The 13,980-nt window shown below is 41.5% G+C and overlaps 1 protein-coding gene across 1 annotated transcript; it reads left to right on the plus strand.

Moving 5' to 3' along the window:
• Positions 1 to 7,379: 7,379 nt before the first annotated feature.
• Positions 7,380 to 10,725, plus strand: MANSC4 (MANSC domain containing 4). Its single transcript, XM_041398808.1, has 3 exons — positions 7,380 to 7,611; positions 9,012 to 9,146; positions 10,055 to 10,725. The coding sequence occupies exons 1-3, from the start codon at positions 7,380 to 7,382 to the stop codon at positions 10,723 to 10,725; spliced, it is 1,038 nt and encodes a 345-aa protein (XP_041254742.1).
• Positions 10,726 to 13,980: the final 3,255 nt, after the last annotated feature.

Raw genomic sequence — 13,980 nt, forward strand, 5'->3', positions numbered from 1 at the left:
GCATTTTTTGAGGTGAAGTAGACTACTGTCTGTGTGTGTTTTCTATCTCACTTCAAAGCATCTTCATAATCTTGCTTTTGAGGGGCCCATTTCATGTTCTGAAATCCTTTTCTATAGGATCTCAACCAGACCAAAAGAGGTCTCTTCATTAGCTGGGTCACCATCACCTCTCACCTTCTCTTTCCTACTGTTTCACTGTTTGCTTGGTTTGTGTTCCTCTTTCACTCTTCCTCATTTTTTAATTAATTTTCACATGCCACTTTCCTGTCTTCTGTTCTTAATAAAGCACCACAGTATTTTGCTTTTTGAGTTTCTTACACCTAGTTTAAGTATGAGCACTTGGCTGTTTTTTTCTCTGCTTCAGGTTCAGCCTTCAAAAGATTATCCCACACAACAAGTGTCTCACTACCTCAGTAAGGGTCCATCCCTTAATTCCTTCTTGTCCTTTAATTCCCACAGGCAAGCATTTCAAGCAATTGTAATCATGTTTACTCCCAAGGAAAACAGAGATCTCATGTTTGGCATGACCAGCAAGCTGTCCTGTTGGAATACAGCAGGATTGCCATCTTTAGACATCTGCTTTGGAGTCTCTTATGTTTCATGGATTTGTAAGTTAGCTCCTAATTGGTGAATGTTTTTTTCCATGTAGTCAGTTATGGTAAGTTCAGCCTCAAAGTGTTGACACCACAGCCTGGGTGGATGGAATATTTCTTCTCCAGTTGTATGTTGCCAGATGCCTGCCACTCTGCCTGGGATTTCCAGTCCTTCTTCCTCACAGTCCGTGAAGTTTGTTAATGAGCTGGATCAGTTCTGGCATGCAGTAGTGTTTTATTCCTGCCAGCAAACTTTCGATGGCCCTGACTCCCACAGCTTTCCCCAGGAGCTCTCACATGCCCAAGAGGTCAGCAGTACTAAGTGGCCAGTTTTACAAAAAGCCTGTTTCCTCACTCAGTTGTTTTTACTGGGCTGATTGTCATCTCTCCGTGCCTTTTCCAGGCTCAGGGCTGGGCAGTCGTGCTAAGCCAGTGTGCTGACAGGACAGGTCCCTTGTTTTTTCCTACACTCATCAGTCAGCCTGTGTGATGTGCTTCTAGAGTACTTACACTGCAAATGCACCAAGGCAAGGGTTACTCTTTTGTTCCACTCTTGTGGAGATAATTTTGTCTGTCTTCCACTCTAAGGTTATACTGGTTTCTTCTAAGATCAATAATACATGTTATTATAATAGAATCAAAGAAAAGGCTTTGCTGTTTCACCAGCAATCACCCTGGTTGTACCTTAAGTGAATAAGAAATGTATTTCCCAGTTTGAACTCTATTTCTAGAGCTACTAAGCTGAAATGTGTAGTTCAGAGCCATAAAAGGTTTGCATGATCTTTGAAACAAATATGAAGGACTATCTATCATCCTTCAAGAACATGCTGAAGCATCAAACATGAAAACAATCATGGTAGATTTTAAATCTAAAATGTTAAATGAGTTTATGACAAAAGAACATGTCCTGAAGAACAAGACACTCTGAGAGGAAGACAAATGCTGCTCAGCATTTCAATACCTGTCTTCTAGACTTTGGCTCCTGGGGAAAGGTCTTCAAGGTGTTTTAGACAGTTCAGGCCTGTCTTTACAGTATCTGAGAGACAAATTGATACCAAGAAAAAGGGTTCTCAAGTGCCAAGAAAGGGACTGTGCAGACACCAGAGAGTGTCAGTAAAGGCTCTCTTGCTCCAGGGTTGCCTCGACCATTTGTGCTACATAATTTTTCCCTGTGTCTGGTGCCTGAACTATTTCCTTGTAGTTAATGTCTGAATTTCTTCCAAGGCCAAAGAGAGATCACTCTTTTCTTTTAAAAAGACGTGGAAATGGAAGAAGCTTTTTTCATACAGCCACTCCATTGTAATAGACCATTCAACCATGACACAGAGAAACTCAGCCTTTCTCTGCCTGGGCACACATTTCTGTAGCCCTCTGACTTTCCCAGCATAGCAAAAGCAAGGAATCACAGAGACTCAGGAGGAGTTACTGCTACAAAGAAAAGTGAAGCCAGGGAGAAACTGGATAATACTTGAGAACCAGAGAGTAACACCAACCTGAATGCTCTGAGGAAAGGACCACACTGACTGAAAAAAAAAAAAAAAAAAAAACCAGCGGAAAAATTGAATTCCTTTCAGCCTTATTAGTCTCATGTGCGAACTGGAACTGAATCTGGGGATATTTAAAGTACCCATGCTATCTAATATAAAATATAAAGTGCCACATTCTGCCCTCTGAGACGCCAGGGAATTGTACTGCACTGCCAGGGAACTGTGCATTAAGTAGCAGTGGAATTACTCAAGACAGGAATTGGTCTTTTGGAAAGGATTTGCCAACTTCTGCCATTGTTCAGTATTTTCCCTGTCACAGGATACAAAGTAAGCATATTTGGAACATAGGAATTATCCTGCAGTGTTTCAGCATTTAAAAATTTTGGTGTTCTAAAGGATCTTGGCATTTCTGAGAGGAACTAACCAGAGCATAATTTTATTTCAGCTGAACTCTAGCATTTGTGAAGGATGACCTGCTAAATAAAGGTAATTTCTCTTTTGAGATTCGTAGCCAAACAAGTCACTTCTTACCCAGTGCCATTAGCAATGCTATTTAAAAAAAAAAAAAAAAAAGAAAAAAAATAGAAAGCAAGCACTCTTATTTCTAATAGCACTTGCTCAGACATTATTGCCTAATATTTTCTGTTTATTTTTTCTGCTTTTAATGTGCTGGTTATTTATTCCTTGCAATAAAAGTATGTTGCAGCACTACTGAAAAGATACTTGGAGTCTCATGTTTTTTGAAAACAGATTATTATTAAGCACTTATTAGTCACATCTGAGTGATTAATACTAAAGTGTGTGCTCCTGAACTCCGTCTGGGCAGCAAAAAGGCCATTCCAAGAGCCTGTGTGTGGTGGGCATTCTCTGTGGATCATGAGAAGTTCTGGCCCCATACAGCAGAGTGGAGGTGGAAGAGTGTAAATCCTTGCAATGTCCTTCAGCCTGGTCCATTTTTCACACCACAGACTTCTTAAAGAATTTCCTTGAAACTCCCTCAGGTGCAATGAATGCTCCCTGACAAAACCTGAATGGGGGTCAGGCTGCTGGAGTGCTCTGTCTGCTGCTGTATCCCCTGTTAGGGATGTTTGCTCTGCACAAATGCATTGTGCATCCACGATTTCTTGTGCAGCTGTGCCTGGAGGAGAACTGGGTGCTTTTAAAACAGCAGATATTTTTTAATCCTGGTGTAGATAGGCAGTGCTGAATTTTAGTACATAATAACTAGGTAAGATTAATGGTAATCCACATGGAGGACTTCCACTCAGTATCCAGCTCTGTAAAATTCACCACAAGATTGAAATCCCATCCCCTTTGCCCAGTTCAAGTTCTGCCATAAATCAGCATCTGTTCATTAGTGTTTGCGAAACATTGTGCCTTTTGTCATAAAACTTGGCTCAAGTTAATCTGCAATGCCACTAGATATATATTTGTATAAATCTAATCTGGCTAAGATTTGTGCTGCTCTTTGCTTGAACACACATCTCCCAGCCTTGCAGCAGAGGTTTGGCCAGAATTAGTCTGAAGCCAAGTTCCGAGAGACTCTCAGGGCCTGGCAACCCTTGGAAACAAGGGTTTAAAAAATGGTTTGTATGAAGCCCCAGGAAGAGAAACTGTAATATTTCACCTTTTTTTTACCATGTTGCTAGGATGGAACTGAAACCAGAATCTTTGGATCCAATTGTCCCTAACCTCAGAGAAGGTCAGTCATTAAAAATGTGGTACATTGCTCCAAACCAAAACCTGACCACTAATAGCTGTTTTTGACAAAGCAATTCTCTCAAAAAATGCTGTTTTGTTGGACTTTAGATATTTTGCAAGAGAGTTTTGATTTCAAGGAAAATTTTAAAGGAGAAAGAAAGCAAGCACATTATTTGAATCATGTCAGACTTGGTTTGATTTTTTTCCACATATTTACATTTCATTATTTCATGATTCATTACATCAGTCTTTCATAATTTTTATACCTTAACAGAGTTACAGTGACATATTCTGAAATTATCAATATACTTGGCTTACTTAAAACTTTGACCTTACCACTACTATAACAAAGGGAAAATATATATGCGAATCTCAGAAAAATGAGATAAAGATGATTTTAACACAGGCCTGAAAATCAGTTTACTTATCTGGAGCACAACACAGGCAGGGAACTTCATGCTGATGTCACATGGGATTATGCTGCACATTTCATTAAATTCATTACAAACATTCACAGGAGGGCCTGGGCAGGTTCATACCTCACCTGGGGAATTGCCTGGGACTTACTTCTCAGCTTGTCACTTTCCAGCTGCTCTGTCACACAATACCTGGAGAAGAGACAGACTCAGTGTAACCCATTGTTGCCTTCCAGTGCCTGAAGAGAGCCCCCAAGAAAGATGGAGAGAGACTTGACAAGGGATGTAGTGCAGGACCAGGGGGAATGGCTTCATACTGACAGAGAGCAGGGTTAGATGGGATATCAGGAAGAAATTCTCCCCTGTGAGGATAGTGAGGCCCTGGCACAGGGTACCCAGAGAAGCTGTGGCTGCCCCATCCCTGGAAGTGCCCAAGGCCAGGTTGGACAGGGCTTGGAGCAACCTGGGATAGTGGAAGGTGTCCCTACCCATGGCAAGAGGATGAAATGGAAATGGGTGAGCTTTGAGGTCCCTTCCAACCCAACCATTCCATAATTCTACAACTAAATAGATCCTTTCTGGTCTTTACATATTCTGAGTGATAGGACCATATATTCCATAAAAGGTAAATGTAGTTCCAAAAATCAAGACATGTCTGTTACTTCATAGGGAAAAAGTGCATGCTTTTGTTTCTGTTTGGCAAAAAAAGAGTTAATGCCTGATGATGAATCCTTTGTGCTGGGAAGCTCCTGGATTGTGCCATTCTCACTGCTGGCCCAGGTGGGAAACTTCAGGGACTGTTTCTGATTATAAGAAGGATCATGAAAAAAATCATTTTGCTCCAGCGTGGCAGGTCCATTTATATCTCTTTTACTGAAAGGCCTGCAAAAACATTCATATTCTCACAGGAAACAGGCCCCCCAAACTTTTTGTTTTTCAGGAGGAAATGTGAGGAGTCGGATGAAAGGAGTTTCTAAATAACATGAAGTGCTGGTCTGGTGCTGGCCACAGACCCCCCTGTATCAGTGGCAGCCTCTTGGTCCCTCTTTGCAGAGCACATGTAAAATCAGTCACTGGTTTGCAGGTAAGACTTGGGCATTTCCTTCTTGCAAAATATCTGTGAATTAAAATTTCAGCACTAATTTACATTTCCCACTGAAAAGTCAAAGTGAAATTAAGGGGAAGCTGGCAGAAGATGGTGAAATTTAATAGAAGTTTTCTGTTTTTAAAGGAAATTGCCTAAAGTAGCCATTTATTTACTTGTTTTAATCACTTTATCTTTCATTAAAAAGAAAGTTTCCTTGCAGCTATTTTTGCCCTTAAAATTTATTTAGGAAAAGAGGAGGAGGAAAGAATACTTTTCATCTCCTTGTTAAGTGCTTCCCCAGATTATTCAGAGTCTTCCAGGTTTCTCTTCTTGGAGATATGGGAAGAGTAGGAGTGAGAAAAGCAATCAGAAATCAACATTTTTGCATGCAAATCTTACAGAACAAAACAGATCTGAAAATGATACTAATTCATACTACAGGAAGTAATGCCAAAATACAGACATGTCTGTCAAAATTTTGAGTGTGTTCCAAATCAAGTGACACCTTGGGATATTTGGAAAGCTGAAACAAATATTTTAAAAAATACACTGTCAATAGCACTTGTGGTAATGTCTAAAAGCTTCCCTGTGCAGTCCACTGAGTGCAAGCTATCAGGTATTTTAAAATATATTTAAGATTTTAAGTGCTGATTATCACACAGATGAAAATATCAAACTCCAAAACTAAATAAAACAACACAAGAGTGCCAAGAGCTGCTTTTCAGGATAGAGGCTTGAAGAATTACCCACTTACCCTCTTTCTAACAGTTTAATTCTCATATTCCTCACAACAGACATTTATTTGGAATCCTCCTAGTTATAGTTCCAATAATATAATATATATTGAATAAAATAATGCCTTGGCCTTGCTATTAGATCAACAGGGGTTAACCTGCTCTGGGCTTTTTTATCTTCCAGTGAGCTGTGTAAGGAACAAAATATTACACCTGTCAGTTAATTTCCAAACTGGGAGCCTAGTTCTGCAAAAACAAACATCATCTGTAATGACCGAAGAATTAAAATCAGTTTGAGGCTCTCCCCACTCCACTTAACTGATCTACACTTCATATGGAAAGGAAGAAATTCCTTGATCTCAATCTTGAAAAGTAAAAACACTGTGTAAAATATTCTTATATATTGAACATACAATTTTTATTGCAAACCATACTTCTGCCTAAGTCTCTCAACCTCACTGTACAGCCCACTGGGTTTAAATCAACTAGTTTATTGTAATATTTTAAAGCTTTTCTGTATGAAAAGCATAACGTGGGAAGCGGGGATCAGACTTAGTCCTATTAAGAAAAAAATGTGGGAGTTTCAGGTTTCAGACCAGGTGCTTGAAAAATCATCTCCCTGTGTGTCAGCTGTGTTTTCTTTCTGACAGGCCTTTTCCTAACAGAAAATCTTCTATAGACTGCTCAATATTTTTAAACTTATTATGGGAGAACATGATCATAGCTTGAGTGGAGGTTCCAGCCCTCCCCAGTCATAGAGTCTCCATCTGGTTCTAGATCTTTGCAAATAAAATTTTATTATTCTTGCAATCAAAATAATGTAGGAAGGGGAACAGATCTCCACCTCAGTTCATGTGTTAGCATGAGAAGGTAAATTTCTGCAGTCACCAGATAACTCAAAGTGTTCAGATCCTAGACAGAGCTGTTTCTCTGTACTGAGTGTAGCAGTGTTCCTGAACAAAGAGAGGTGGAACAAGGTGCTGAGCTTGCTGTTATTCACCAAATCTCAAGGCTGTCTGCGTGGCTTGGTCTGAGGACAAGAGACACAAAGAGGGGACCACAGAAACAAGTTCTCTGAATGACTAAAAACAGCCTGTCCCTTTTGTGTCTCAAAACCCACCTCCAAATAATTATTTAGAGAACAGCAATAATAACTCTTACAATCTTCTGTAGCTCATTAAACGTCTGCTTTCTTTCAGCAGCTGCCCAAAGAGCACCATGGGCATTGTCTGGAGGAGACCCTGCCCTGACTCATGCCCCTGGCACACCTGGCAGCATCCTGAGTTTTCCAGGGACGGTCTATGCGGTGCTGCTGCAGCCCTGGAGCAGAGGGCGGCTCCCTGAGGCCCTGCCACGGGGCCATGGCTCTGCTGCTGGCAGCGGCACAAGTGCTGCTGCTGCTGCTGGGTCTGCCTGGGGACTCCCAGTGCCTCTGCTCGCCCACTGCCTTCTACAAGAACTGCTGGATCCGGCGCTTCCCGGGGCTCCTGGTGGACGTGCGGGAGTCGCGGCGGAGGGGAGCGCAGCTGCTGCAGGGCTATGCGGAAATCTCCCCGCAGCAGTGCAGCAGGACCTGCTGCCTTCTGAGCAACGGTGAGTGCTTGTTGGCAGGATCGTGGCACACACTGAACCCCCATTTTGGGTAATGTTTATATAAACAGTGCTTCGCTTGAAGAAGAAATAGAGGGGGTGGAAGGAGGATCTACAAGTTTTTTTTTTCAGGCAGGAAAGCAGAGCCACATTGCAACTGTTGTCCCACAGAAAGGAAATTGATAGTCTGTATTTTTTCAGAAGACTACACTAGGAACACACTAAAAATCTTAGGGTCTGCTTTGCAATTTTAGATCTCTGTTACAAAGCTTGTAGGCAATACCAACATTAAGAGAGTAACTCTTCAGTATTCATCCCCGTCTGTATTATAGAGAACAACCAGTGACAGTAATTCCAACAGCTTTCTCTTCCTGCAGAATGGCAGCAGACTAGGACATGGTGAGAGGGAGAGTGGAGGGGACACACAGTTTGTCCTTCTCTGAAATACAAGAGTATTCTTTTCCTTGAGGAAAGCACTCTCTTATTCCATGTTTATACCACGCAAACCAGCTAACACTAAATTATAGCAATAAATAATATCAGTTTTCAGCTGGCCACCCCTTTTCTCTAGCCTGGTAAACTCAGGCTCAGAGTAAAAATAAACAAAATCATTCTTTGTCCTAAGCTTTGTACTTTCTCTGTATCACATTGCACTTGTACTCTACAGGAGTGTATTTTAGAAGGATACATGAATTGCATGTCTGTGGTGCCTAAATTTTCAAAACTCTCCAGACTGGAAAGGGGTTGGGATAAGGTTTTGGAGGATGAAAGTGAGGTACCAGTTACTAAAAAAAGTCAATATAAATTTAGATTATATTTTGAATTATGAGCAAAAATATGACCTTCACAACCTGACAGTGACATAAATAACTTCCAGCAGCAATCTTGGGAAGAGTCAAATTCTGTCTTAAATAATGCGAGGTGAGAAAAATTACATACAAGGTTGTTTCTCTCTCGACAAGAAATTTTTTCTCATATCCTTCCACATGGGACTGGATACTTACAGTGATAATAAATGGTAACTTGAAATCTCCTTTTTATAATCATATATAGTCAAACAAAATTTGTTACTATCTTAACTAAAACAGAGACATTAGAGGGCATTTCAAAGGACTTTAAATCGGTTATTATTTAATGAGATACAAAAGTAGATCTCATATGGCTGTTCTAGTCCAGATGTAAAATAAGAATTTAAGTTCTCTTTTGACTGTATGCTCAATTAATTTATATGAGAAGAAGAGAACCACAGGATCTGGTCTCTCCTCCCACAGGATCTGGGCAAGTATAATGAACTTCTGATGTTAAATAACATCATAACTTGTTATGATGCTATTTATTATGTTATTGCAAAATGCAATGGTCATTCTGCTGAGAAGCTCAGCTTTGTTCTTTATGGCTTCCAGTCTCCTGCAATCTAGCAGTGTTCTACCATGGAGCCATTCATGAGAACAGGAACTGCCTGCACATGTCTTGCCCAGCTTTGGAAAGCTGCATTCTAAAGGCCGGAGTTGATGTCATTTTGTACAACATCACAACAGGTAATCAGACATTTCATTTATAAAGGCTGAAAACAGAGCAGCTCTAGGAAAAGTTAAAATGATACCTGGTCAGCTGCTGTGCTAAATGATCTCCTGAAGTAACACACAATGCTAAAAAAGATGAAGACTTACTTCCTTTTTCATTTATATAGCTGTTTCTGAAAATACTTCCCCCCTTTCTTCCACTCAGTGAGAAAGGAGCTTGAAGATTCATGCTCTCAAGATTCATGCTCTGAGTACCTCATCAGTACTGTGCTTGGCCAAAATACCCTCCCAGCTCTGAGAGACTGAGAGAGGAGGCTGCCACCGCTCCGTGTCCCCAGACCCAAGCAGTAACAAGGCTGAACATTTATTTTCATTAGGTAAATGCACCTTGAGCACACAGGTAACACAGACAAACACATAAAGCAAGCACACCAACACAGGGGGCACCTATGCTCATCCTGCTTTTTGTGTTAATGGAAATACATAAATATGTGTATATATACATACACATATATAAAATGCAAAGTCCTCCAGCAGCTGGGCTGAGATGCTCTCAGGGTGCCCAGTCTGGACCCCAGACTCAACAGTTGCTGCCACTGGGATGTTTGAGTCCCCAGGATGCAGCCTCCCTCCAGCTGCTCGTGCAGACTGTCACACGCACAGAGCTTTCCTGGATTTCCCTACCCTCACTACCCTTTCCTCACCTTTGGTTCCTTCCCTAAGCATCCCATAGTAAGTCGTGTGCAATCCCAAAATGCACATCCCTTGCATCCCATGAGCTGTCCTATAACCTGAGGCAGTGACACCTCCAATCCAAAAGGGCATTATTTGGGCTCCCTGCCCTGCCTCTGTCTCCATGGATTCTTTTTGTGGGTGTGCAGACAAGCTTTTAGCAATAAACTAACATTATCCTAATTCAATAGGGATTGATCCAGATCTTCTCATTTTTGAGAAACTGAAATCCCAAGAGCCAAATGTTTACTCCTCAGCAAGTAAATCTGAGAGGCAGCACAGCACAAAGACCTCTGATGGTAGAAGATGCCAACATCCCAATGCCACCACGTCAGGTTCTCCTCTGCTCCGAGCTCCACCTGCTGCCACGAGCCATGGCTTACCAGCAAGCACTCCCACCCCCAGCTGGAGTCTGACAGTGCAGAGAACTGAAGGTACTGCCTATTCCAGGGCAGAAACTTCCCCAGCAGCCATTGCTTTTGATAAGAGGACAAGCAGCAGGTCGGTCACCAGCTCAGACAAGACTGCACACTCAGCTTTGAGCCCCAAGCCTGCCCAGGTGTTATCCCACGTGCCCACCCCTTCTCGCCTGAACAGCAGCAAGCAACACCTCAATGAAACCAAAGGCTACAGTGGCAGGAATTCCACGTCAGATAATGAGGCAGCTGCCTGGGAAGCTGCAGCTTTGGGGGTCTGGCTGATTCCTGTTGTCCTTTGCTCCTCTCTGCTCTGCCTGTGCTGTTGCACTGTTGCCCTCACAGCCGGGCACTGCGGCTACAGGAGGGGTCACTATAAACCCGTAAGGACAACAACCATGTCCAGACAGCTCATAAAGTATGCTCCTGTCAGAGGTAATCTGTGAAACACCATCCTGGCTCTGGAACAAACAGGATTTTAAAAATGCACCCCATACACCAGCTCACATCTCTCACAGAAGCAGTGATAGCTTAGTTCAGAATATTTTGGTTATGATTTAATTCTTAGCAGATGAAGCACAACTCCCTGTCTCTTTAGGTAGGAAACACCCACTCACAGCTCCCACTGTTGGAAGCATTATGGTTCGTATTCTGATGCAGATTAATGCCTGACAAATACTTAATACTTTCCCCCAGGTTCAGTGCAGCTGCAGTGTTGGCATGTCTGTGTGGCAGAGAATTATTTAACTGGATGAGAAATCCTGCCACAGTTATTTTTGTACTTGTCTATTTGCTACCAAATGAATAAACATCCCATGTAATGCAGGAATACACAAATGACTTGTGAAATTGTCTTTTTGTTTGAAATGGTCAAAATGATCATGTTTACTGCCAAAGAAAGGCTAAACCTAAACTCAGAGAAACACTTGGTAAAGAAAAAGGTCTGTACTTTTGCATGCCTTTCTTCAATCTGAATATAAAATTCTGCTTGTGTTCACTTTGTAGTCTTGAGTGCTGCCAAGAAGGCAATTCAAACTTCAAGACCATGCAGCACTCCATTCCAAATATAATTTCTCCAGAAAATCTGGGAATATACATGCAATTATTATTGCTACATAACTGTATGTAGTTTTTAGGATACAGAATTTACATGCAGGTTGCTTCATCTAATTTAGATTAGAAAAATTATCTTTTCTTGACCTAAGCATGGCCCTGTAGTTTCAGCTGGATAATGTGTTTCAGTTTTCTTAGCCTAGGGTTTTGCCAAGCATTGCTGGTACTCTGTTATCTTCAATTGCAGAGGCATACACAGCTCATGCTAGAATTAGTTGTTTAATACTTGGGATTTTTATTGGAATACCAACTTATTTTTTGTTTCTGAAGACAGAGAGTGCACAAGGTCTCCTCCCTGTTTCACAAAGTAAGATTTGCAGTTTGAGGCATCACTATGGTAAAACAATGCCCCTCACTCATTAATTCATAATGCTGCAAAGAATGCATTTTTTAATCTAAGTCATGATTTAGTCATGCATCAAGGACAGGGGAAGATGCTTAAATCCATAATATATATATTTATGTTCTATTGCTGAACTTGCAGCCACAAAAGCCTGTCTAAGGAACTTAGGTCTTACAGTATCAGTGTGGAAACAAACTGTGAATGTGGGCCATCACCTTTCTACTCTGTACTGTTAAGATATTACTGTTCTCAGACGAAAACTGACAGGTTCTATCACACTGCAATCCCTTCCTTACCTGAGACTTGCACTAATTTCATGTCCCCAAGTCCTTAAGTGTCCCTTCTTCCAGTTCAGGCTGAGCTGTGCCCTGAGTGCCCCAGCAAAATCAGTAGTGCCTCCAGCTTTTTTAGCTCCTCTGTGCTATCAGTCACCCTCCAGAGCAGCTTGAGTCAAGGAAAAAAAGAAGAAAAGCTTATCTTATGGGGTGGATACAGCTATAGGATTCTTTTTAAATAGAATAAGTCATAGGTAGTTAAACACTTGCTTTCAAAAAGGAGGGTTTTCACCTCCCTTCACTCTCAGAAAAGTAACTCCCTGCCTGCAGCAAGCCACAGGCATTCCTGGTTCCCTGTTTTTTTAATCTCCAGATTAGTGACTGTAGAGTGCACTTCAGAGCACCCTGATGCTCCATTGAGTCTTACCCTCAATACGATGATCTGGAGAAGAATCACATCATGCAACTGAAACCTCAGTTCTTACCAGAAAAAGATATAGGAGACAAAATGAAAAATGCTATCTGTCCCACGAGCAAATGCTTCTGGGACGGCAGGGAATGATTAAAGCAAGATTATGTTCTGAAGAGATATCTTAGTTTGTTGACAGAGAGAGGAAAAAAAATTGGCAGAAAAAGGATTATATGAAGCACAGTAGCAGAGCTATTTCATTACAGACTAAGAGAGTCACAAGAAAATAAATAAATACATTTTAAGTATGAGGGAAAGCAAGAAATGGGTAGCAAGATTATTTGTGCAGACAGCACATCCCTTTTTAGGCAACTGCCTCTTAATCCCTTCCTTGTGCTTGTAGCATCACTATACCTGAAAACAGGGGAAAAATGCCCACTCTTAGGAATGTTTATATGGGGGATAAAAGGAAAGTTCCCACAGGTGTGCACAAAGGGATGCACACCTCAGTCATTCACATTGTAATGTACATGACACATTAATAAGTGACCAGTGCTAAAGATGTGTTTATTATTGTGCTGCAGAGCTGCTTTAACATGTAAGTCTGTTAGTCTCTAACTCTTCAGTTTTTAAACTTCAGCAAGGCTTCCAGAGAGATGGATGATGCAAAAGTATTATACAGTAAAATACAGATGTGTATTTTACTTCTTTAAAATATGTGTTGTATTTTATATCTTTGAGGTTGGGAAGGCTCCCCCAGGGGTTAAGATCCCAGTGTTCCAGGTATTCTGCACAGTCACAGAGAAATACTGTCACCCTCAAACACAAACAGTTTAGAGGGAGAAGCAGAAAAGCAGAGAGGAACATCCAAGAGCTCAAAATAGCATCCAAGCTGCCTTTTGTCCTGCCCACTGCATTACACAAGTTCTGTACTGTAACATAGAAACCCTCAGTAAAAATCACAAGTGTAAGTTTGAGTTTTATCCCAACACTGCTCTTGGTCAGTAGGCATCATGTTTTTGGGAGAGACACTTGGTGCTCAAGAGACAGTCACCTTAAATCCTGCCTCTATTATTAAAACATTTATAGGATGTACATAAGTTAGGTTTGAACACTTCAGAGAGAGCTGGAGAAGCCTGTGCATTTTAGGTTTTCCATCAATTAGCTGTGAAGCTAATGACAAAGTCAGCTTCCCTTGCTGTGCTGTTCTTTCTACCAGACATTATTATTGATAAGGTCAAATTGTTGTTTCAGCCATGACTTCCAGAGTTCTGCTTAGGTCCATTCTGTGAAAAGCAAAGGAAAACTGGGATGTCCTCCGCTGCAGAGGATTTTCTCAGGTGCTCGCATGTCCTGAGTACAGGACAGCTTTGTGAGAAAAGCAAACTTAAGGGATTTGGGGTTTCTTAAGGCATTTCAGGGCCTTGCTCCTGCCAGCCTTGTACACACCACTGGCTCCCCAGGCTGGCTCCTAGGGCAGCCCTTGTGCAGGCACTGACAAAGCTAATTAAGGAAACAGATTTCTCCTGTGCACATATTAGAACCAAACTGCCTCTGGAAC

This window comes from Onychostruthus taczanowskii, unplaced genomic scaffold (genome assembly GCF_017590055.1).
Source record: "Onychostruthus taczanowskii isolate IOZ18803 unplaced genomic scaffold, ASM1759005v1 scaffold15, whole genome shotgun sequence".
In the NCBI taxonomy this organism is placed as follows: Eukaryota; Metazoa; Chordata; class Aves; order Passeriformes; family Passeridae; genus Onychostruthus; species Onychostruthus taczanowskii.

Coding starts and splice junctions, on each gene's coding strand:
- MANSC4 (XM_041398808.1), top strand. CDS start 7,380: ATGGCTCTGCTGCTGGCAGCGGCACAAGTGCTGCTGCTGCTGCTGGGT. Junction 7,612..9,011: donor CTGCTGCCTTCTGAGCAACG/GTGAGTGCTTGT, acceptor TATGGCTTCCAG/TCTCCTGCAATCTAGCAGTG. Junction 9,147..10,054: donor TTTGTACAACATCACAACAG/GTAATCAGACAT, acceptor CTAATTCAATAG/GGATTGATCCAGATCTTCTC.